This window comes from Argiope bruennichi, chromosome 9, assembly GCF_947563725.1.
Source record: "Argiope bruennichi chromosome 9, qqArgBrue1.1, whole genome shotgun sequence".
NCBI lineage: Eukaryota > Metazoa > Arthropoda > Arachnida > Araneae > Araneidae > Argiope > Argiope bruennichi.
This window is the reverse complement of record NC_079159.1, coordinates 106,057,713-106,080,818: the sequence shown is the minus strand read 5'-3', so window position 1 is coordinate 106,080,818 and position 23,106 is coordinate 106,057,713. Positions and strand designations below refer to the sequence as shown.

General features: G+C 28.7%; 1 protein-coding gene across 8 annotated transcripts in view; it reads left to right on the top strand.

The window, feature by feature from the left end:
- Positions 1–21,998, top strand: part of LOC129985261 (single-stranded DNA-binding protein 3-like) — a 115,014-nt gene extending 93,016 nt beyond the window's left edge. For 2 of the 8 annotated variants that reach the window (XM_056095226.1, XM_056095220.1), the window contains 12 exons: positions 2,026–2,086; positions 5,954–5,983; positions 8,827–8,903; positions 9,706–9,776; positions 11,213–11,255; positions 11,594–11,632; positions 11,935–11,998; positions 14,881–14,951; positions 16,538–16,622; positions 16,922–17,028; positions 17,262–17,325; positions 21,746–21,998. In XM_056095226.1, coding sequence (XP_055951201.1) covers positions 2,026–2,086; positions 5,954–5,983; positions 8,827–8,903; positions 9,706–9,776; positions 11,213–11,255; positions 11,594–11,632; positions 11,935–11,998; positions 14,881–14,951; positions 16,538–16,622; positions 16,922–17,028; positions 17,262–17,297 — 684 coding nt within the window. In that variant the 3' untranslated portion in view covers positions 17,298–17,325; positions 21,746–21,998. Of the gene's footprint in view, positions 1–2,025; positions 2,087–5,953; positions 5,984–8,826; positions 8,904–9,705; positions 9,777–11,212; positions 11,256–11,593; positions 11,633–11,934; positions 11,999–14,880; positions 14,952–16,537; positions 16,623–16,918; positions 17,029–17,261; positions 17,326–21,745 lie in introns of all 8 variants that reach the window. The other 6 variants (XM_056095225.1, XM_056095219.1, XM_056095222.1 and 3 more) reach the window with 5 other exon arrangements.
- Positions 21,999–23,106: the final 1,108 nt, after the last annotated feature.

The following is a 23,106-nucleotide window of genomic DNA, read 5'->3' as shown; positions in this document are numbered from 1 at the left end:
CATATTTATGCACTTTCTCAAATTCATCATTTGTCAGTTTCCTCTTTTTCTTCCTATTCGTTTGCTAATTTTAAATTCCACGAAGTTGACTGAATTAAAACTTGAACTGGAGCGATAGTTTTAAGTAAACATGTTGCCTTTATTTGAAACAGCCGTCTTTAGTGATCAACTGGTTCACCGATGTTATTAATTATATTTAATTTCATTTAAATTATGTAGGCTTAACTTTATGTCCATGGTACTCCTAAATTGCCAAATATGATGTTAACCTGACGATGTTTATAATTTATTATACTGTCTAAAAAATTGCGTGATGCAAGAAATCGTTCAAAACGCTTTACCGAGCATGGAATTTAACGATAAAAAATCTATTCTTTTAACGTGATAATGTTTTAGGATGGGTATTCGCTCTGTAAGTTGCATGGTATCTTTGGCACTGATTGCAAAGACTGTTTCAATTTAGTCTAACGAAGACGAACCGAACCTAAGATGTTTCTAATATGTTACCATGTTAGCCTCATCGGGAGGAAGGGGGCACCTTGTAATTAAGGAGGAGAAGCTTCTAGCATGGTGGTTGATTCTCGCCACCCTTGAGGCGGTGGTTACCTCACATCGATGAAAGGACATATTGCCTTAGGGAAGGGTTGTACCGTGGCCGGTGATGGCCCTTTGGACTCAACCACAGTTCCCGCCAGTGTTGTGGTCTCGGCGGTCCGGTCATTCAAGTTTTTACGCGTGCCTTCGGGCGGGTCAGAGTAGTCAGTCTATGATATGATAACATTCTGATGTTTCGCAGTCTAATTTGCATTACTTTTTTAAACAATATATAGCATCTTTCGTATGTGATAGTCATATTCAAAGATTTATCACGATGTTTTTTAATTGATCAACTCAGTTATCATTAAAATGATCAATTTGATAAGTGATTTTTTAAAAAAATTCTTTGAATTTTTTTAAAAAATAATTCGTTATAATTTTTGTTATAATTTTTGTCTGCTGTCAATGAAATTTTATCTTGAATTTACAATCGTTTTGAAAAGATCATACACTCTTAGACAAAAATGTTATATAATAAAACTGAATTAAAATATGATTGTCTTGTTTTAGTGAATAGTTTGATTTTTTGTTTTATTTGGCGTACAGTTTTTTGTTTATTTGTAAAATATTAATGCTGTCAGCTATCATTAAAGTAAAATTTTATTTTTGGTTATGTATTCACTATAAAAAAATGTATTACAGTACTAGTTATTTCAGAAAATATTTCCATGAGAAAATACTTTCCCACAGTTTATGCATAGAAAATAGTGGTAGTATCATTTATATAGCAGAAAATTTTCCAGATTATTTACCGGCTTTCTCCAGAAAGAAAACCATGAACATCAAAATGTAAAGATGCTTATTTATCACTTACTAAAAGATACCTTTAATGTACTGTTTTTATGCTGGCATTTGTTTTCATATCTGAGCGCACTTCCTTCCAAGCATAAAAGCAGACCATTTCAGACATTCTTATTCACTGCATTTGTGCCGTTTGCTTTCACCGATAAATTAGCCACTGGGAGAAAAATGAATTCTATACGACATTTACTGTTTACTTTGCGGAGTTCCTGCGTCCATCAGCAGCCTGCTAAGGTCTTTCATGTTCATGAACAATGACCATCCAACTATTAATAAATGTCACCTTTCGCATGCGTGACAAAAATGCTTCATTGGGTCGTATTTACTGAACCCGAAAAAAAAAAAAACAACCTCGGATCATTATTTTCTAGTGTTTGTCGTCCGAATAGGTAAATAAATAACCACCCTACCACCAGACATTTATTTTGACCCAGATCAGTTATTAAGAGAGACTCGATTGGAATCTTTCAGATTCATTGAAATCAGCTTTTTAATTTTCTTTATTTCTGAATTATTGTGTTATAATTATGAATTTTTTTATTTATTATATAAACCTTCAAAAATATTATGAAATAATGATTTTGAAGGGAAGTTTTTGTATCTGTTAAAAATTCTTTCATTTTTTAGGCACCTGGTAATGTTCCAGGACAGCCAATGATGCCAAGTGGTATGGATCCCTCCAGGCAAGGTAAGGCTATAGTCCTAGGTGTTGCTTATTTTGATCTTCTTATTCAAAGTTGCGCTTGATTTGGCTGATTTTAATTGACTAAGTATGAATCACTTTGAAGCCAATGCGGTTACGTCCTAAAAAAAAAAGGACGTACTTGTTTTTTCATAAACAAGTACAAACATTAATACTCATATATCATTTGCATAATATATGAGTATTAATGTTTTAATGTATTAAAAATTAAAAATGAATATATAATAATTATTAATATGTACTTGTTTAGGAAAAAACAAAGAGACGTGTAAATTCATGAATAACTAAATATATATATATTATTAATCCCATTAAAATTTCCAAAAATCGAAAAAAGATTAAGCAAACGTGACCGTATTGGCTTCTGAGCGACTCATATTTGAAGTGTCTAAAAAATAAATACTAATACTTATATATTGTGCAAATGAATTTCTGCCAAATTAAGCATATTTTGACAATTTACCGCACTAATGCCCTGCCTGTAATTTAGAACTTTTCCTTGAGAAGAAAACGTATTTCTATAAAGTTTTGTAAAATCGTTACATTTGCATTGCACCGCGATAATATCATGACAAATTTAATTAATATTTTTACACTTTTAAGGAATACTACCTCTTTTCATATATAAGACCCACATTTTTTTAAGGAAATATTTTCAGAATGTCACTTAAAAATATTCCTGTCATGGGTCCTTAAATATTCGAAAAAAATATAGCTACCATAATAAGAGAAAATTCCATTTTTTTTTTTTTTTTTCTTTTCAAAATTTCTTTCGTAAATTTTATTACATGTTCTCCCCGCTTTTGACGTAATTATTATCAAAACCAAATTTCTTTCTAAATTTGATTATTTTTATCCCCAAAGCTCTGTATCAAGTATCAGCTGCCTGTAACATTTCTCAAAAATTGAGGCTTTCCCTTCTCAAAAATCGAGACCCGATATCGTTTAGTAATACCTGCACAGCATCCCATTACGCATTTCAAAAATACCCCAATACTATTCGTTGTTTCTGGCATATTTACCCCGTGGGAGACACTCACCCCCTTCTATCGCCTGCCATCTTACTTGCGAAGATTGCCTGCGAATGACGGTATCTTCCAGGGAATTCGGAATGATTTATCTCGAGCCATCCCATTCCGTATTCTAATCAGTCCAGAAGGAAAGGCATTAGCTGTAGTCGGGCGCCTGAATATTTGGCGGCCATTTTAATTTTCACTCGTCGGCAGTATTCCACGGGCATGGCGGCACGTTCCATCTCGCCCAGGGACTTCCCTTAAAAGACATCCATTGCCACGCATTGACCAGAAGAGCCTCCTTTTGAGCAAGAGGCAGATCCCCCAGCGTCAGAAGCTATCAAATGGCGCAATGCCTCCGGTAACGGGTTATTACCCCTGGACTCGGATGAAGCCATTATCTCAAATGTCTTCAGGAGAGGTTTTACTATTTTTTCCCCCGCTTCTTTGGCAGGCAGGATGGCGAGAGGTCTCTCTTTGGCATCCCACCGCACATTGCGGGGCTGCTGCCATTTTGCCCTGTTGTGCTGCTTTTCGCTATCGGATCATGGCAACTGTCTGGTCGTCGTTTGGCTTAATTAAATTTCCATGCTGAATGAAGCCCCTTGTTTTGCTGCGTTCCACGCCAGTAGTTTTAATGTCAGCCCGTTCGCGTCCTTTCGGAACTAAGTGTGTTGAAGTGGTGCTTTCGTTTGTTCGCTTTTAGCATTTGCAAAGAAAGCATTTTCTCTCCCCCCTCAGTTTTTCGGATGGTTTATTTATTGTCCTTTGAAGGTTTTTATTGTAAAATGCAACCTGGTGTGCGTGGGTGTATATTGCCTGATCTTCAACGAACTTGTGAAGAATTTATTTGGATCTGTAAAGAAATTTTCGTTGCCGAGTGGAAAAGTGTGTGCCCTTTCAGAGAAAATTTTCGAGGGACCGATTAACTCTTTTTCATAAACATAAAAGAGAATTTATGTACTGTAAATCATACAAATACACTAAATTTATCAATTTCACTGTAACAAATATGCTTTATATTTTCATTTCTTTCATTAAATAGAATTTTTATAGTTTTATACTTTAGGTATGTAATACAATGAAGTGAAAAATAAATTAGAAAGTAAACACGGTCGCAAGTACATTCGATTCATAATCATTATGACTAATTTTTGATTTGAAAGGGGGAAAAAATCTCTATTAAATGAAAATAACCAAATAGTTGTTGAAAGGCAACCATGACGTCAAAATATTAAAAACTATTGGATTGACTCTTTTTTTATTTGTTAAACATTCATAAAAGAGAAAAATGGTGATTGTGTAGTCAGTTCATGCCCACTCATAACAAATGAACTACTATTGGGCTGCCTAAACATTCGGAGTTTAATTGAATGATAGCTATCGCAATAATAACACGGAAGTTGAGAGCGGAGTTCTAAAGACCATTAGCGGCCACTTTCTAATCGCTCTTGCTAAAGGTAGTTCTGTCATCGGATTGGAGGTAACTGAGTCCAAAACCAATACCATACCCTCTCCCTTACACACATAAGAGAAGCAAGAAGAGGTTACTTATCCTGCGATTTCTTATTGTAGTTACACCTTTCCCTAGGAGAATATGTCAAGTGTGCGACGCCAATTTTGTGATCCATTTGAACATAGCCAAGAAGAAAAGGATACTAATATCCTAATTTAATATATACCAAAAAGTGCTTAGATGCTTGACAGTATATGCAGTTATTTTTGTCTACCTGTGAAGTTATATGAATTGACTCCATTGGAAATTTCTGTAGTCTCTCAGTGGCGTGAGGGGTATAAATGGGCAAGGTGGCAATTTTAGGAGACAATACACGAGTGCTCTTTTTGTCAGTTTTTCAAGCTAATAATGACAAAGAAAGGGAAGAGGTGATATCAAATTCTAGGCTCCATTTACGCTTGATAACCACTGATGAAAATGGAGTCACCGGAGCCTTGACGCCACTCAGCTATGCTACGCTATTGTAATTTCTGTCCACTGACGACTTAAACGTGTGTTTTAGACTTGATAACAGTTAGTAAGAATGGTGGTTGCATAGGAAACATCACGGCATGGTAAAAAAATTGAAGCAATAAAGTATCAATAGAGTATTATGTAATTCGAAAATTACATAGGCCTTTTGAAGAATAAATGTAGTTAGGCGTCTGAATTTTTCCTCCCTTACTTAATTATAATATCATTTTCACCTCTTCGTTTAAATTCTTTGAGTACTCCTTTACTTTAAAAGCGTGAATCGGCGTATTGGAAAAAGTATTAATGTTCATCTTTTCTTAAAGCAATGCAAATGCCAGATCTGTTATTTCCCTTCTTTATCAAATATGCTGTAATTACATGTAAATTGAATAATACAAGTAAAATCATTGACTAATTATGTTTATCGATTTTTTATTCGTTTGTTTATTTTAAATTTGTGAACTCTTTTGAATAATTTTTGGTTCTTAACATTTTCATTCTAATGTCATATTGATTGTAATATTCAGAAACTCTTCAAGAAGATTTGTCTTTTAATTTGCATAAATCGATTTATTAAAAGATCGAGTTCCCATTGAACATAACATCTGTCAAAATGAATATATTCGTGACAGCTAACGTACTAATGTGTGTTCTTGTTTATCAATTTCGATCCTGATGGTAACAACCAATCATTCCCTTCTTGGACCGCGCGAGCCTGTTTGCTTTACCTTAAATCTTTGAACTAATTTGTAACACTTTCAAGACTTGTTTCGATAATGACTTGCTGTTATTAACAAACCTGTTTTCTTTTGTCTTGTGCATGCTCGCTTTGATAAACTAACATTCCGTTTTTACGTATTCTAATTCCAGGTGAAAGCGGAGAATTCGTTTCATGGCAAGGTAAGATCAAAGTGATATTTTATTATCATTTTCGCAAAAGGAAAAAATTGCACCTTGTCATTCATGATACTCATATGCATTAAACAAAACGAGAGGAGCTAATTCTATAAATATTGTGCAAAATTTCAATTCTGCCTCCCCTCATACACCCATTTTATTTTTTGTTTAGAACTTTCTCTATTCAATGTGCCCCTATGTGTACTTTTTATGAGATTATCCTAAGTTTTAAAATTTTAAGTTTTTTCATGTATTCAGCCTCCGAGCTTTCTGCACTTTCGCGAACACAAACTTTGTACTCTACGCAAGGGTTACGCAGAACTAATACTTAAATTCTTTTATTTAAAGAAAGCCATACAAAAAATTTATTCCACCAAGAATTCTAAACTGTAATTTTCAAAGCAATAATAATAATAATAATCGTAAATCATCAAAGAACTATATTGACCTAATAAACGGAACAAAATGTGAGTTTTTCGTTTCGAAACTTCAAAAAAGTTAAGGTTTCGAAAATATTTTACAGATTTGAGGTAAACATGATTGAAAGTTTGTATTGGTCTAGCCTGTTGTATAATTGTGCATTTTTTTTTTATTTCAAATCTGTTTTTCGCATTAAATAAAAGGGATTTAGTAGGCATTCATTGGTCCCATTACTTGAGAAGGGCTCAAAGACACATCGATTCATATAATCCTTCACAGTATGACTGGTCTGTTACAGATTGCGGATGTCCTGTAGAAATTCTTCCTACTACCGTCGAAGCTTTTCTTTTAGATTCAATTCGTCTTCAACCCACGCCAGCAGCTGTAATTTTTCTTTATTCTTTTACACACTTTTCCTCCTTATTTCCAACCTTTCGAGACCGTAGTCACGTAAGTAACCTTCTTTATTCTCTGGCCCTATCATCCGATATTTGGTGCGAGAGTGTGTAAGGCAAACGAACGACCCCACGTTCTCTGAAAGTGCGCGAATTATCGGCAACGAGTCCCCGTCGTGTGCTTGAAAAGAAAACTGTGGACTCCGTGGGGATGGGGAAAGGGATGCTTGCTCGATGGGTCCCCAGAGATTTTAATTGCTCGTTGCTGCTTCTCTTCCACTGGAAAAGGTGTTTCGAAATGATGGATTCTGCTTGGGACGACGCGGCTCTTGTTGCGAGAGAGAAAGTTGTTGAAATCGGTTGGCCCGAAACAGTCGTTAAATTTGCTTTTTGGAACCGGATGGTAAGAGTCCGTCACGCCTATCCATTCCCCTTTTCCATTCTTTCTTTCTCTTCTCCCCTGTTGACGTTTCTTGAATTTTATATCTTGAAAATCGATGCTGGTTCAGACGAATTCGAAGCTGGCGATGTCAAAAACCATGGCCTTAACTTTATTAGCCCCTTTTTTGAGAAATGATTTTTATGGAAGAAGTTTATAACAATAAAGAAAAGCTTTTATAACTTCGAAGGACGGTTTCATAAATTATATGCTACGAAACAGTAAATTTCAATTTTTTAGTTGAAAAGATATTGTTTATTTAGTAAGACTCGTGTTATACATTCGGACTGACTTAATCGTTTGCATTTAGTAATTATGCATTAATGGAAAAAAGGAAATCTTTCCTTAGGAATTGCTCTAAGAGAGGATTTATTTTTTGCTCACCAATCATTATTTATAGAATTTTGTTCCTCCTTTGCTAACAATCAGATCATAACCATCATCGTTTTGAGATTTTCTCATCTCTTCCTTCAAATTCTACATCTATGAAACACTTTCACATATATTAATGCATGTTTTAATTCCTTCGGATTGATAGCCTCCTCTAACCAATAAAAAGTTACAAATCTATTCCTTATATTTTAACCAAACATATTTAACAAGAAATTCAATTAATGTTAAAATTCAAGATTATGTCCTTTTTTTTTTTTTTTTTTTTTTTTTTAACTTCGATACAAAAATTCGTCTTTTTAATATATTTTTTTGAAGTGATTACTTTTTATTTAAAAGAATAAAAAATTAATTTTATAAAACAATTCAATATAACTAATTTTAATTGTGCTAATGATTCCAAATTGATCTATGATTATACGGTATAAAATCTCATTCTTAATTGCACTGTAATGATGCTATTTACTAAAAGGATTTGACTAAATCAATCATACAATTATTGGAATACTGCTTTAAATATCAATATAATTGAAGGCTGTGCAAAAAAATATTTATTATTTTCTCCAAATGAAGGAAAATTTTCTTGTAGGAGTTTTTATTTGTTAGAGTTATTTTTCTTCTGCTTTAATTGAATACTGGAAATGGAAAATGATTTTTCCCCTTTATTTCAAGACGTAATAAATACCTAGGCTTTCAATTTGCACAATGCTGTAAATATACTCTCAGCCATTTGAGGTATGGAATTTTAGAAAATAAAAAGTCTCATGTTCTACAAAAATTTTATTTCTTTTTAAATTGAACAAAATTGTTTTATTTTTATTAGTAAAGAGATAAATAATATAAAAGCATAAAAAATAATAATAATTCATTTAAATTTTTTGTTATCAGGAGGGACTGAACTAATTCCACTGTGCTACAGGGCTTCATCAGTGGTTATTAAAAATTGTCATTTAAAAAATATTTTACCGTGCATATTTATGCATCAAAAAGGTGGCATACTTTTAAAATATGGAACTCAGCTCTTAACTACATTTTCCGTTTCCAGTCTTCAATTATATTGACATTATTTTACCTGGCTCAGTAACTATTTTTTTTTTTCCATTAGATATATGTTAATTATATTTGCATATTGTAAAATTTTGTTATAATTTTAAACGTAATTTTTTATGTCTTCTAATGTAAAATATGTATTCTTTGTATAGGTCCATCAGGAATGAGTCCAATGAACCCGCGCATGAACCCTCCGAGGGGGCAGCCTATGGGACCCATGAATCCAGGCGTAAGTTTCTTTAATCCTTCTTACAATGTTAAAAAATTGAGATGTTCCATCAATTAATTCACATAATCAAAAATTTGATTTATCTTAAAAAGCATAAAAATAATTGTTTAAGCATGAAGAAATATTATCAAGCATTTAAAAGTGTGATTATTCCCCAAATGGACTCATATTTTTAGAAATTTCCATAAACTAGTTTGAGAATTTAAAAATTTTAAAAATGTATTTAAGTATGCATAGTAAAATGCCAAATGCATAAATCAATGCAAGTGCAAATTTTGTTGCCAATTTTTCAGTGCTTGAAATATTGTAATCTCTTATCTTTCTCTTTTTCACTCTTACCTTCATGTAAACTTCCATTGAAAATTTGAACTTCTGGCCTTACATTATCTAGATTAATAGCTTTTTAAAGGTGCTGCCGCTGTATAGATTTTATATTATTTGCAGTTGTATAACTTACATCACTTCTTTCAAGTTACAATTTCAAATGCGATTATGTTATTTTTTTTAATTGCAAATAATAAATACATTTGATTTTTTTTTCAAAAAATATTTTGTAATTTTTTTTTAATTAATACATGCATATCAACATTAATATCACTTTGAAGAGCCTAATATATTTCTGAAATCTGTGTAATTTTAAAAATATTTTTTCAATAATTGAATTCTTTAATAAATATTCCCAATTTTATATTATATATTTCATATAACATTAACTTTAAAAAAAATACATTTGATTAATATTATAAATTTTTGTCAGAAAATTTCCAGTTTTATATTAATATGACAATTTTTTTTGTTTTAGAATTATGGTGGAATGAGGCCTCCAAGTGGAGCCATGGGACCATCTGGACCCCAGATGTCCCCCATGTCTATGTAAATATTCTTTCTCTTTTATCTCACTATTTTGTTTTTATTTAGAAATATTATCATTAAAATATATATGTATTAACATAATACAATTTCATTTAATCTGGCTTATTCGTATTTGTAAAGGTGAAATTTTTAAATCGAATCTCCAATTTAAATCAAGTTTTAAAAATATCTTCTAGCACACTTATTTAAAAAAAAAAAAAAATGTTTTCAGAGGCTATTTGTATCAAATATTTTTTATACATATTTTGTTATTTAAGGATCATCCCAAATATGATTTATTCTTATAGTTATAAAGCAAAGAGCTTAGCATTTAGTAATTTGTACAATTTGTTAAGAAACTTAAAAATTAAGCTTTATAAAGACTCATAAGATATTTCAAAGGAAGACCAGTTGTTTTTTCATCCTACTATCTCTCTATGAATGTTGAAAATAATTTACAATTACAAAATATTTAAAATTAGAAAGAAAAAAATTCACCTTTAAAACTGTCACTCTCCATCTAAAAATATAATAGGCATTTGAAAATTATTTTTGTCCATATATTTGGTATACATTTAAAGAAAAATGCAATTTCATTTAAGTAGGTTTATTTTATTGATAATGTTATATATTCATAAAATTCAATATAGAAAATTATTTTGAAATAGAATCTATTCTTCTCCATGGAATTCTGGGAATACTTTATATTTGCTCACCATTATTTTTATGAAATATTACTCTGTTAGTTAATTGTTTTGATTTGGTATGTCATTTCAGATATTAATATATTTTATATCAGATCAATATTACTTTCTGTCTGTTAATTGCTTTGATTTGGTATTTTTTTCCCCCGTTTTTAAATATTTTTTTTTCTTTCCATTTTCAAATTTTCAATTTACTTATAAAACAAGGTGTTACTTCATTTTTCACAAAGAATGAAATTGTATTTATTGATAAAGACTTTTCACTTAATCAGAAAAGAATGTGTGCCAATTAAAATTTGTAATTTTTCAAAAACTGTGACAAAACACATTGCTAGTTTACCAAATTCTATGCCTGCTTCTGTAATTTTCATGTATAGAATGTATATCATATTTCAGGCAGAGGGAGTATTTAGAAAAGCCCCTAATAATATATATATATATAATATATAATAACCATGTTTCAATGCACATTACCAAAGAGAAACATACAGAGAATAAAGTAAAAATATTTTTTCTTGTATTATATTGTTAATAAGATTTCTGAATTACTGAAATAAAAGTTACTTTCTAAATAATTTAATACTTGTCTCTTTATTTTCTGATAGCTGAATTTCGAAGTGTTATAAAAATGTGAATAAACAAAGTCAGTTGCTGATCAGAATAATATACATTTATATACAGTTGAATTTTTTTAATAATTAAGGCATTGAAATTAGAAATAGAAATATAGTTAACTGTTATATTTATTTGCAGGCCTGGACCTGGAGGCCGACCATGGAATCCAAACACATCTTCTGTAAGAATTTTTTTTTATTGTTGTTTTTAATTCAAAGCATTGGAATGCATATAATGAATGAATGAATTATTCATCATCATCACCTGGAACAGATATTTCTTTAATTATGTAGCTATGTGCAATTATACTTTGTTGGGAAATTGTTTTGAAAGAATATTTTTTTCTAAAAAAAATAGACAACTTATGATTAAAAGTAGAACATGTTAATTTTTTTAACTAAATTTAATTTTAAAATTTTAATATCAAATAATATTTGTAAGAGATTATTATGAATTTAAAAAAAAAAAATGTTTGAGATGAATTCTGGTAAAAGCTAAAAAACTCTTACTGTTTTTCAGATGAATTATTCATCATCATCACCTGGAAGTCATTATGGAGTAAGTAGTTTTCTAACAAAAATTATATGCTTTGTAATAAGGAAATATAAATAAAAATTTTAATTACTGAAGTATTATTGGATTAATTACACTAGCTTATTCCTTTTTAAGTTTCATTAGTATATAATTCACTAGCTGATACTATTTTAATTGATCTAGAATATGATAGAAATCTGTTTATATAATTTTCCCTAACTGATGTTTTTAGATAATATTAACAAAATATATTTATCAATAATTCTACAAAAGTTATAAGTAAAAAAGTTAAGTTATAAGTACTAAAAGTTATAATTTTCTTTCAGGGTCCACCTGTGTCAAGTTCAGGGGGCCAAGGTCCAGGAACTCCAATTATGCCAAGTCCACAAGGTACTGTATAGTAACATAATGATTGTTGCTTTTAATCTTATTTACATATAAAACTATATACATGTAGTGTAGTTTACAATGCAAAATAGAATTTTTCAAAGTAATTAGATTAGAGTTGTTTTCAAACTTTCTTTTTTATTAAATTACTGATGAGGCTTTGTGATATTTTCTATAAGATTAGCCTTATTTTAGCCTATCATACCAAAATTGAAGACTTATTTAAAAAATTGTTTATAGAGTACTATTGAATAAAATTTTAAATATTTTTTTTAAATATCTTTTTTTTTTTTTTTGATATTATATAAACAGTTCTGCAGTTTTAATTTGATGTGATGATTATCTTAACAAGAAATGTAAAAGTGTGAAAGCCATTAAATTATTTGGATGATTATTTACTATCATGCTATTAATATGTAGTATAACTACTAGACGAAGTATAAATTATTAAATTGTTTTTTTTTCTAATTAAATAGTTTATCTATTTTCAAATATGAAAGAAGTTTTAGATTTAAAATACTTTTCCTTTATAAATAGAGATAAAAAAAAAAAACTTAGAATGTATATAAGCATGATTAATTTTTTTCCTAACCATAATTAATGTTCCAAATTTTTGTTTATGTAAAGTTTTTATACATTGGAACCTCATTAATGTGAAACCAAAGGTAACTTAAATGAATTTCCATTAAGTGACTTGGATATATACAAAAAAAAAAAAAAAAAAAAAAAAAAAACCTATTTATATGAAGGATATTATAAGTAGAAGTCCTAAATAAGTTTCAAAATAAGGTAAAATACATACATTATAGGAATTAATAAAATTAAAGAAACTGATTTTATCTAACTAGCATCTAAGTCATGTTGATCTTTAGGCTTATCTATTTATTCCATCTTAACAGCAATAACTTTTGCAATCTATAATGAGTTTTAGTTACCGGATCATTTTACATCCATAATAATTTTAAACTGGTTGACAGTGCTATCACTATAATATGATATACATGAGAATTTCAGGCATGCTCCTAATAGAATTTATTTTGCATTTTTGTCAATGTTCTTTTATTATCTGCAGCAATCCATTTATTTAGTTTAGTTTACTCATACTTTAGAAAAAGTTGAGGTGCCATTTATTATTACATATTATATGGCAGTAATTACAAAATATATAAAAGATTAAAAGTAAGAAATACTAGTATAAATATTAAATTTGCTTACATAATTTTTTTAAAAAGAAACAAACCTTTTTTTTTTTTTTTAACATTTATGTAAAAAGAATTGGAATGATAATTATATCGTTTTTATCAAGAAATATGAAAATATATAATAATTTCAAATTAGCTATGTTCTAAAAATAATTTTCTAGTCACTTGTACTTTACTGTAATTTTAACTTATGTTGCATGGGCTATTCATTTTCCCATACATTTTCCCTACTAAATTGACAAACTCCTTTCAGAAACTGTATAAGCCCCATATAGTTTCTCATGCTAGATCTATCCTGTTTTCTACTTTCCTTTTCAGTTTGTTTCACTGCCCTTACCATGACTTGAATGAAGGAATCTGAGGGGGGGGGGATCTGTATTTGACTATTTCATTCAAATGACAAATAAAATGTTTTCATGAACTCAACAACTACTTCTTCAAATCTTGTTTTACACACACACACACAATGTGGAATCTTGGAATGTGTGTCAGCGATTACATGAAATTTGACATGTAATCTTCAAGTTAAAATTGTAGGTTTCTCTTCACTTCTGAGTGACATTCATTCAAAATTGAAAATATATCTGTCTGACTTTCTGTGTAGAAGTGAACTCGATATCGGTGAAACATAAAAAGCTGGATAGATAAAATTCGATATATAGTTTTAGCATCTTTGCTAAATGGGAGTTTGTATCAAAGTTTGAACCAAATCCATCAAGTGGTTGACCATCTGTCAGTCTATATATTTAAATTGACAAAACATTATATATCCATAAATCTTCATTTTTTTAAACATATAATTCTAACATGTTTTCTTTTTGTTTGAAGCCATTATGCACTGGTTTTATGTTTGCTGAATTTTTTGATAAATGGTGCCATAATTAATGAGGTTCATTGTATTCTACATAAATAATAGAATTTGTTGATCTTTGTCCATGATATTTTACTTTTAAATAATCTCTTGTATATTAGTAAAATTTTATAATTTAATTATAATTTGCTATAAGAATTTTCAAAGTAACATTTACTTATTTTAAACAGAGAGAAGAAATTATTGGTTAGTGTAGAGGCTTCCCTAAAAATAGGAAGATCTTTTTAGTTAAATCATAAATGTGGTTCAGACTAATTCTCTTGCAACCAAGCTCTAAAAAGAACAAAGAAAATTTTTGTATATAAAATCATGTCAATTTTCTTAATGTTGCAAATTATAAAATTAAAGCATTTTCTTCCAATGGAAAGCAGAACTTATTCTAGATATTTTTTTCAGATTCCCTAAACAGCTTAAAAGAGAGAGGTTTATAAAATTTTCCCATAGTTGTTTTTGTTTTCTGTTAATTTCTTTTGTTGGTTTTGTCCTTATTTTTGGTGAATCTTATTAATGTCTGTTTTTTTTATTAATTTTTTATATTTATTTTGTAGTCTGTATACAATCTTAAGTGATGTAATTTATTTATTTACTTGTTCATGTTAATAACTATTATTTTTGCATTTTTGAGATAACGTAGTTTTACATTGCATTCAAAAACTTAGTTCAACTTTTTATTGTATCTTTTTTATGTTATTTTGATTTGATGATTGCATGTTTTATTTTGTATTCCTAATTATTTCTTGCCTGATCATTATTCGTTTGGGGAAGAAATAATTATTGTTGTTAAAAAAAGAATTGATTGCTATATGCTTTAGATTCTTCAGGATCTGGACCAGATGGAATGTACACTATGATGAAACCTGTCCCAGGAGGTAATATGCCAGGGGTAAGTGAAACACTTGTTTTCAATGTTTGTGATTAGAATTATTCTTAATTTGCTTTGAAATATAATAATAAAACATCATGCTAGAGTAAATGAAATTATATTTCATTATTGAAAATTTCTGTGAATCAGGAATTTGTACTATTTCAAATATTACAGAATTTAAATAAAATACATATAAATATATGCACATATAGTTTCAAACAATTTCATTAGCAAAACAAAAGTATAATTTTTTTTTGTTAGTGTGTCATTTTATCATTTCCTAAAGTTTTTTTTTTTTTTTTTTTTTTTTAAGTAGAGAAGAAATTAAAATTCTAATAAATCTACTTTTATATTTTTCTTTAGTGCTATAAGAATACTGTATTGTCTTTCTTATGCTGTTACCAACATTTAAAAAGAAGTAAACTTCTCATAAAGTTTTCTATTATTATTCTTTCATAATTAGGATGAATTCACATTTTAGTTTGTAGGCTGTAGCATAAAACAGCAAGTCTTTCTTGAATTTCTTTATCAAGATCTGTATTTTTTCATGGGAACTTATAGCCTAAAAGTTTTAAATTTATGTAATTTCTATTTTTTATATTTATTGTAAAAAATCATTTGTGAAAGTTATTATGGTTCTATTTTATAAATCCAGAAATTTTAAATGGGGAGAATTAAAAAGTTGTGAATTATAATTTTTCTAGATCAATAATAGTTACTAAAAGAACAAATTGTGATAAGTATTCTTTTACAATAGGAATCGTATCATATAATTTGCAATGTTCTATCTTCTGTTATCTTTTTTTTTCTTTTTAATAATGGGGCCATGTTATGCTATATACCAATTTAAGTATCATGTTCTGTAATATTCACAGATATATTTGATCATTTACTGTTATAAATGATCGAACAAATATATTATTTTGTGGAAATATTTAATAAATATCTTGGTCAAATGTTTGCAGTTTCCAAATTCAAATTTAAAGAATTTCAAACTTTTTTAATTTTTCTAAAAATTTCTTCAGATTCTAAGAACTGGTACTTAAATTTAACACAAACTAATTGAACTTTATATCTTCTGATGGCTTATTTGTTTTCTCTTTCGTTTGTTGAGTACTGATTTGGACTATCATCACTAAAGTGCTGAATTCCCTTTTCTCTAATTGAATATTAATTTGTAACTCCGATTATTCTCTAGAGTGGTTTTTTTTTTCTTTCTTTCTAAATATTTATCAATTTTATCTTGACAGATTATTAAAATTTGTGACAAAGAATACACAATACACAAAGAATATACAATATGTTAGCAACTATTCTAAATCAACATGGAAATTATGTTTGCATCACATTAAAAATAATTTTTTTTAATATTAAAATATTACATGAAACTTTTAGCATTATTGAAACCATGCATTTCTAATTTGCAGCAGTTATAAGATTACTTGTGAGAATATGCAGGAAAAAGTTATGATTTATGATTTTACTATGTATATAGAGAAAGTTTGGATTCTAAGCTTATTTCATCATTAAAGAACCACATGACACATTTTCCAATTGATTAATTTCCATTAGATGTTTAAGATAGATATATAATTTTTTTTTAGTTTCCAATGGGTCCTGGTCCTGATGGCCCTATGGGACCTATGGGTCCAGATATGGGACCACCTGTTCTGAATGGCATATCTTCAGGTAAGATCAAAATTTATATCTAATAAACAGATTGACAGTATTGTCTATGTATTTTAATTTATAGCCATATAAAGTTATAATATCTGAAATAACACAAATAGTTTGGGCTATATTTTATAATTTGCTTAAATTTATAACAAATAAAATTTATAAATGATTCAGATTGTGGTTTGTTTTTTCCCCCAAAATTAAAATAGCAATTTATTTTCTTTTCCTGTTTTAATTTCCCTGATTATAAAGCTTTGAAAATATTGAAATTGTTTAATTATATATATAACTACTACCTTCGTTTCTAGCAGATGGTATGGAAGGTATGAAGAATTCCCCAGCTACTGGCCCTGGAACACCAAGAGAAGATGGACCTCAGATAGGGGATTACGGCATTCCAAATTATGGCCAAGACAATGTAAGTAATTATTCCTAACATATTAAATCTAAACTTAACAATCCTCTCCTATCCTATACAGTTATCTTCTTAATAAAGAAGAACTTATTAGGTTAAATGATAATATAATGCAGTGACAGTTGGCTATTCTTTTAAAGATATTTTTTTGCTTTTGTTTTGAATTTTAATTTTTAAATAATTAACTCAAAACTTGATTTGGGAATTAATTAAATTATTGCATACCTCTGAAATAGTTGCAAAGAACAGTTTTTGAACCTGGTAGAAGTTGAACCCTGCAACTATATAACTTCAAAACTTGTAAGTAAATTTCAATTCTGGATATATTTTTTAGTCTGATAAATTTTTTGTTTTATGTATAATCTACATATTTAATAAGTTTATTTTGTGTTGAAAATATTTTATATTTTTTTAATTAAAATAAATAAATAATAACAATGCATGTGGTTAAAATTTGTATGCAAAGCGATTCGAAAGGCTCCAGCAAACTTGAAAGGTAAAGTAAGTTATCAAGCCAAATCTGATTTATTTAAGAACATATGCATTGAAATATCATGTGCATGGCAAAAGCAATATATAAGCAATAAAAAATCAATTCATTTTGAAATGAAGAGAAAAAAGTTTTATTAAACTATGTGTACATAATTTTATTGAAGGTGTTTAAAACCTGTGAATGCTTGTTTAAAACCTGTGAATGCTTGACCACAATAAAAAGTAATTGTTACCAATGCATATTTTGATACTTTATTTGCTAACAGGGACTATTTGGCTTACAATTATTGTTGCACATTAACTATTTAATAATTTTATAATACATAAAACTAGCACAGAACTCATTTCTCCTTGCTGCTCCATACTTTAAATACATGTCTGCTATATCAACAGTACATCTTCATCCTCTTCTGGTTACATTTGTTAAATTTAATAATGCTTGCTTTTTTGCCAAATTTAATTTAGGACATATAGTGCCTTGTAGCAAACATGTTTCTACATTTATATCCCTATTCAACAGTTTAATCATAAATTAAGCAGTGCTGCAATATTCTGACTGGGTCAGAATTGCAGAGGGAGGTGGTAAAGAGCAGAATGGAACAGGTGATTGGGTGGATAAGAAGGGGATCATTACACAAATGAAAAATATTTGTGTTAATTTATCTATATATTTCTATAATTATTTTATCTACATAATGAAATGGTGAAATAATAAAATTCCATCGATGAGATGCACATTTTGCAATTATTACTTTATACTTTATTTTTGACAAACCATTAACAAAATGAATATCACTTAAAAATATAATTAATATGAATTTTATTATAGAAGATAGTAGTAAAATAATATAGAAGATATCATGTGTTTTCAAAGTAAAGTATTAAATATAAATGTTGTAACCATAATGTTTTTAATCTGTTTTTACCATCACTTTCTGGTATCGAATTGCTTTTGTTTATTTGAAATATCATTCATATTTTTGAAATTTAGGATAAGGCAAAGAATAACCTGTTTTAAAGAGACATACTTTACAATTTATTGTTTATAAAAATGGTTGAAAACGAGCAGTGCCAGAATGAGATTTCAACATCCTACAATTCTCCCCCATTATAAAATTGATGTGTTTTTTTTAAATCAGAGTTACCTTGAAAGCTTGTCTGGATCCTTTCAAATCTCTCTATATTTATGCTTTTTTCAATATTCTAACCCAGCATTTTACACAGACATCAAAATTTTTAAAAATTAAAAGATATCTTTTATGCATCTTCTTTTTTTTTTTTTTTAGTATTTATTTTATAAATTTTATTTTATAACTGGCAACCAGCTTGTTTGCCCAGATTCACCCTGTTAAACTATGAAATATGGAAGGCGTTTTTTAAAAAAACTTTTGCATAAATATAATACAAATGTGAAAAAGGAATTTTATTGAATCAATGTGCTACTAATTACTGTGGGTGCAAATTAAAAGATATATGTACCACAAAATAAAAAGTGGGAGTTAAATTAGCATGTTTTGAGTTAATATCCAAACAAAGTAATTTTTTGAATCTTAATATTAGCATTGATCAAAGCATGTGACTTAATGCATGTGATGGATGAATTTGAATTTCACAATAACATTAAATTTTTAGTAACAGATGCTATTGACTGCCATATCTGGTGTTTAGTTCAAATAGCATAATTATGGGCACTCAACTAAAAATTGAGTTTCCTTATTTGTTTAAAGAATTACTGATAAAGCCTTGTATTGTAAGCAACATAGCCAAAAAAAATTTTAATTCATCTTATCAATTTATCACAGTTACAGATTGTTTATTGCATTTAAAAATTTTATTAAAAATAAAAACTGTACCAAAATTGAATTGATATCTTTAAAAAGATAAGATTTTAAGTTTTTAAATAATATGAAAGTCATTTTTGTGAAATATATTTTATGGTCACCAATTTCCATAGTGATTATCCATCTAGTAATGATTAAACCTATTTTCAAACTAGATCATATTCTTTTATATTGGACTGTTGCCATTCGGCAATAAGAGCGATTTTTGTGCTACATATATTAGCATTTCATATATATATAAATTATTACATAGCATCCACATTTGTATATTATTTAAGAAATGCTATGTGTTCAAAAATATTATAATGAATAAGTGAAAAGAATGAAACAGGTAAGAACCTAACCAAATATATTTAACAAAATTTTAGTATTATCCTTATATATCTTGATTCATGGAATGTATTTTTGACTAATTTATTTGTTTAATCAATAGACCTAATAACATATTTTCATTGAATATGCATCCTAACCTCCTCGGTAGCCCCTAGACAACTATTTAAAAATTTATCTATCATTGTCCTTCCTGATGTTATCTTATGAATGTTGAACTGGCAAGGATATGTTATAGGAAGGATAAAAGTTAGATAAGTTTCTAGATAGATCATCCGGCTAGAAGGAAGATAAAATGGAAGAAATTTCCTACATTCCTATAGCTCCTTAATTAATGAAAATATTCAAATGAAGCAAATAATTGTCTTGAAATTATAAATAAGTTGTCATATTGAGAGTTTACACATATGCCACCTCTTTGGTGCTTAGAATTGATATTTCAGTGCAAATTAAAAAAAAAAAAAAAAGCATTGTATTATGTGCTTTTAAGTTTCAATGTTTTTAATTCTTTGAACATTTAGTAGCTTCATCTTAGAATCTTTATTTCAAAACCAGAGTTGTATATTCATGACTCAATTCTATAAAAGATCCATCATTTATATGATCGTTATAACTACGCTTTTCTGAACAAAAGAAAAATATTCCATTGCACTATGTATATTGACAGGAATTTTTTAAGAAACATTTAACTGATTGATTATTAGCTAACTACCTTAAATTATAAGCTATGGTCTTTGATTTGAATTCTTAGCATGTTTAATTACTGAGTATTATGAAGGATTAATATTTTAATTTAATCAATTTATAAAAGCTATTTAAAATAAATTATTTTCATGAACCATTGAAAAAAAGAATTTCCTATCAGTGTTGCTGATAAAAAAATATTTGCTCTGTTCCAAAGCCTGCATTTTAAATATCTGGTAGACAAAAATAAATACTCTGAAGTGTATTAGAAATTTACTCCAGCAAAAGCATTACAAATTTAACATGAAATATGTAAATTGTATTGCAAGAATGACATGATAATATACTGCACAGAAAACAAGCACCAGTTATAAATGAGTAATTTTTTAAAAAAATTTTATTTCCATATTCAATTAGTTTAATAATATTTCTGCTTGTTTATAAGTTTAAAATTTAATCTTCAAACTGCTTCTCTGATTTTTCTGTAAAATTTGAATTATACTTGTTTAAAAAAGAGTTTTTGTCCATGCGTAAATTTCATGAAACTCTAATTATTTTTGTACTTTATATTGCATAATGCCTGTTCTTAAATAATATGCTATACAGTATTTTCTTTCAATGGAGAAATTTCAATTTAGTTATTTTTGTTTAATAGCTGAGATTCAATAACATTTGTTAATGCTGAAAATAAAGGTTGTTGTTACTGTCTAAGTTGATGAAGAAAAATTGGTTTCATAATAGGTTTTGTGTAAACTAGTATTTATCAGTATCTTCTCATAGCATCATTTTTGCCATGAAGTAATAACTGTTTTCTTGAAATTTGTGGTCAGAGAGCATAAAAGTAGTGTAACAAAACTATTTTTTTTTTTTAACTCAGTGTCATTGTAAATCAAAAGAAAAAGGAAATCATGCCTTCTGATTTTTCAAGAGATTTTTTTATGGTTGTGAAATATTGCAAATTGTGTTTGTATTTATTGACTTAATTGACTTAATAAGAGGTGCCTAAAAAACAAGCACAATAGTGCTTTTTCTACTATTTTTTGTTGTTGAATTTTAAAAATATTTTTAAAATGAAAAATGAAAGGAATATATACATACAAAAAAAAGAAAATTCTTCTGTTATATGAATTATCTTTTCCCCAATTACATTTCTTTCAATCTCTTTTTCAATACAAAATCAAACCATTCATTTTAGAAAGTTAAAAAAAAGTTTGGTAATATTAGCAAACTGTATTCTAATAGTGTAGCTCACTGAATTGAGAATTATTAAAAATTGTACTATCAAAATTTTTTTATTTTCTGGTACTTTAAATGAACTATTGATGAATTAATTTGTAATCTTAATTACGCTTTGTATTTTTTTTACCTTCTAGTATCAGCTTGATCCCAGTCGTAGCACCTAATAAGAGAATATGCAGGAGACAAAGGATATGGAAAATTAGAGCTTATATACACCAACTCACATCTCACGTTCAGGCAATAATCTACTTTGTAAGATGCATTGCACCTTTCGTCTATAGCATCGTGTTCTGTGACAACTTCATGCAACGTACTGTTTCACTCTAACGAGGCCAGCTTTTTCCCCAGTTTCTTTCCCCTTCTTCTGATTTGGGTGCTCAAAGAAAAGGATGGTGTGCTAATTTACAAATCATGCTGTGGGAAATCCTTAAAAGTTAATCATTCCACTTGTGAGAAACGATAAACTCTGTGGCTCATCCTTTAGAACTTGATAATGAATTTTCTTTTTTGCCAATTGTGAATAAATAATCAAGATGAATACTTGCTCTGGCTTTAAGCTGGAATGATTAACATGTGATTTGAGTTGAAAAAAAAACTGAAGACTATGAAAGAATCATTTCATCATGTGAGTAAAAGATAATCAGACTCGTTTTCTCCACTTCTTCTACAGTGACTTATGAATGGAAGCTTGTGTTGTTGGTACTACAAGAACTAAGACATGTTATACGCTACTTATATGGCCAAGAGAAAAAAGTGAATGTGTACACGAGACTCTCTACTTCATCTCCTGCAATTTCTCTTCTCTGCTATGTTTTAGCAAATGTATCTACAGGCAGTGGACATTTTATTAGCTGCCCTAGATTGACGTATGTGTACAGAAAATGTTAGTGACTATCTATAGCTTTGTCCCCCTTTTCACCTAAACATTGGTGTCCCAAACTCAATTTTTCTGGCGCATACTTCTCACCACTTTTTGCATCTTAAAACGCTCATCTCTGTTTCGAAACAAAAAAAGGTAAACAAAACGATGGTCTTTTCTCCAGTCTTTGCTTTGTGGATTTAAGAAAGACTTAAAACGAAAAAGGTATGATCTCCCTCCCACTATTGGCATTTTTAAAACTAAATGATATTGTGCTGGGTGAGTGTTTGTGTTTAAAGATGTACATCAGCTTTTCGTTTAAAATTGGGTTGATTTTGTTTGGTTTTATCATGTAAACTTTTAGTTTAAAAAAAATGCATTTTGTTTCTTTTTGGGTGTGAAAGGATGCATTGGAATGATCATAAGTTCTTTCAGTTTGCACATTTTACTGTGCTGTGAAAGCTGAATCACATTTTCATTTATTTATGATTCATCATTTTGACTGTTGTTATTCTTAACAGTTTATTTAATAAAGTGATATTGATGAATTTGGTGAAAGGAAATTCTGTATATATTAATATTTTATCTCTCTTTTTTTTTTTTTTACTTCAAAGTATCAGACTCTGTTTAAATATT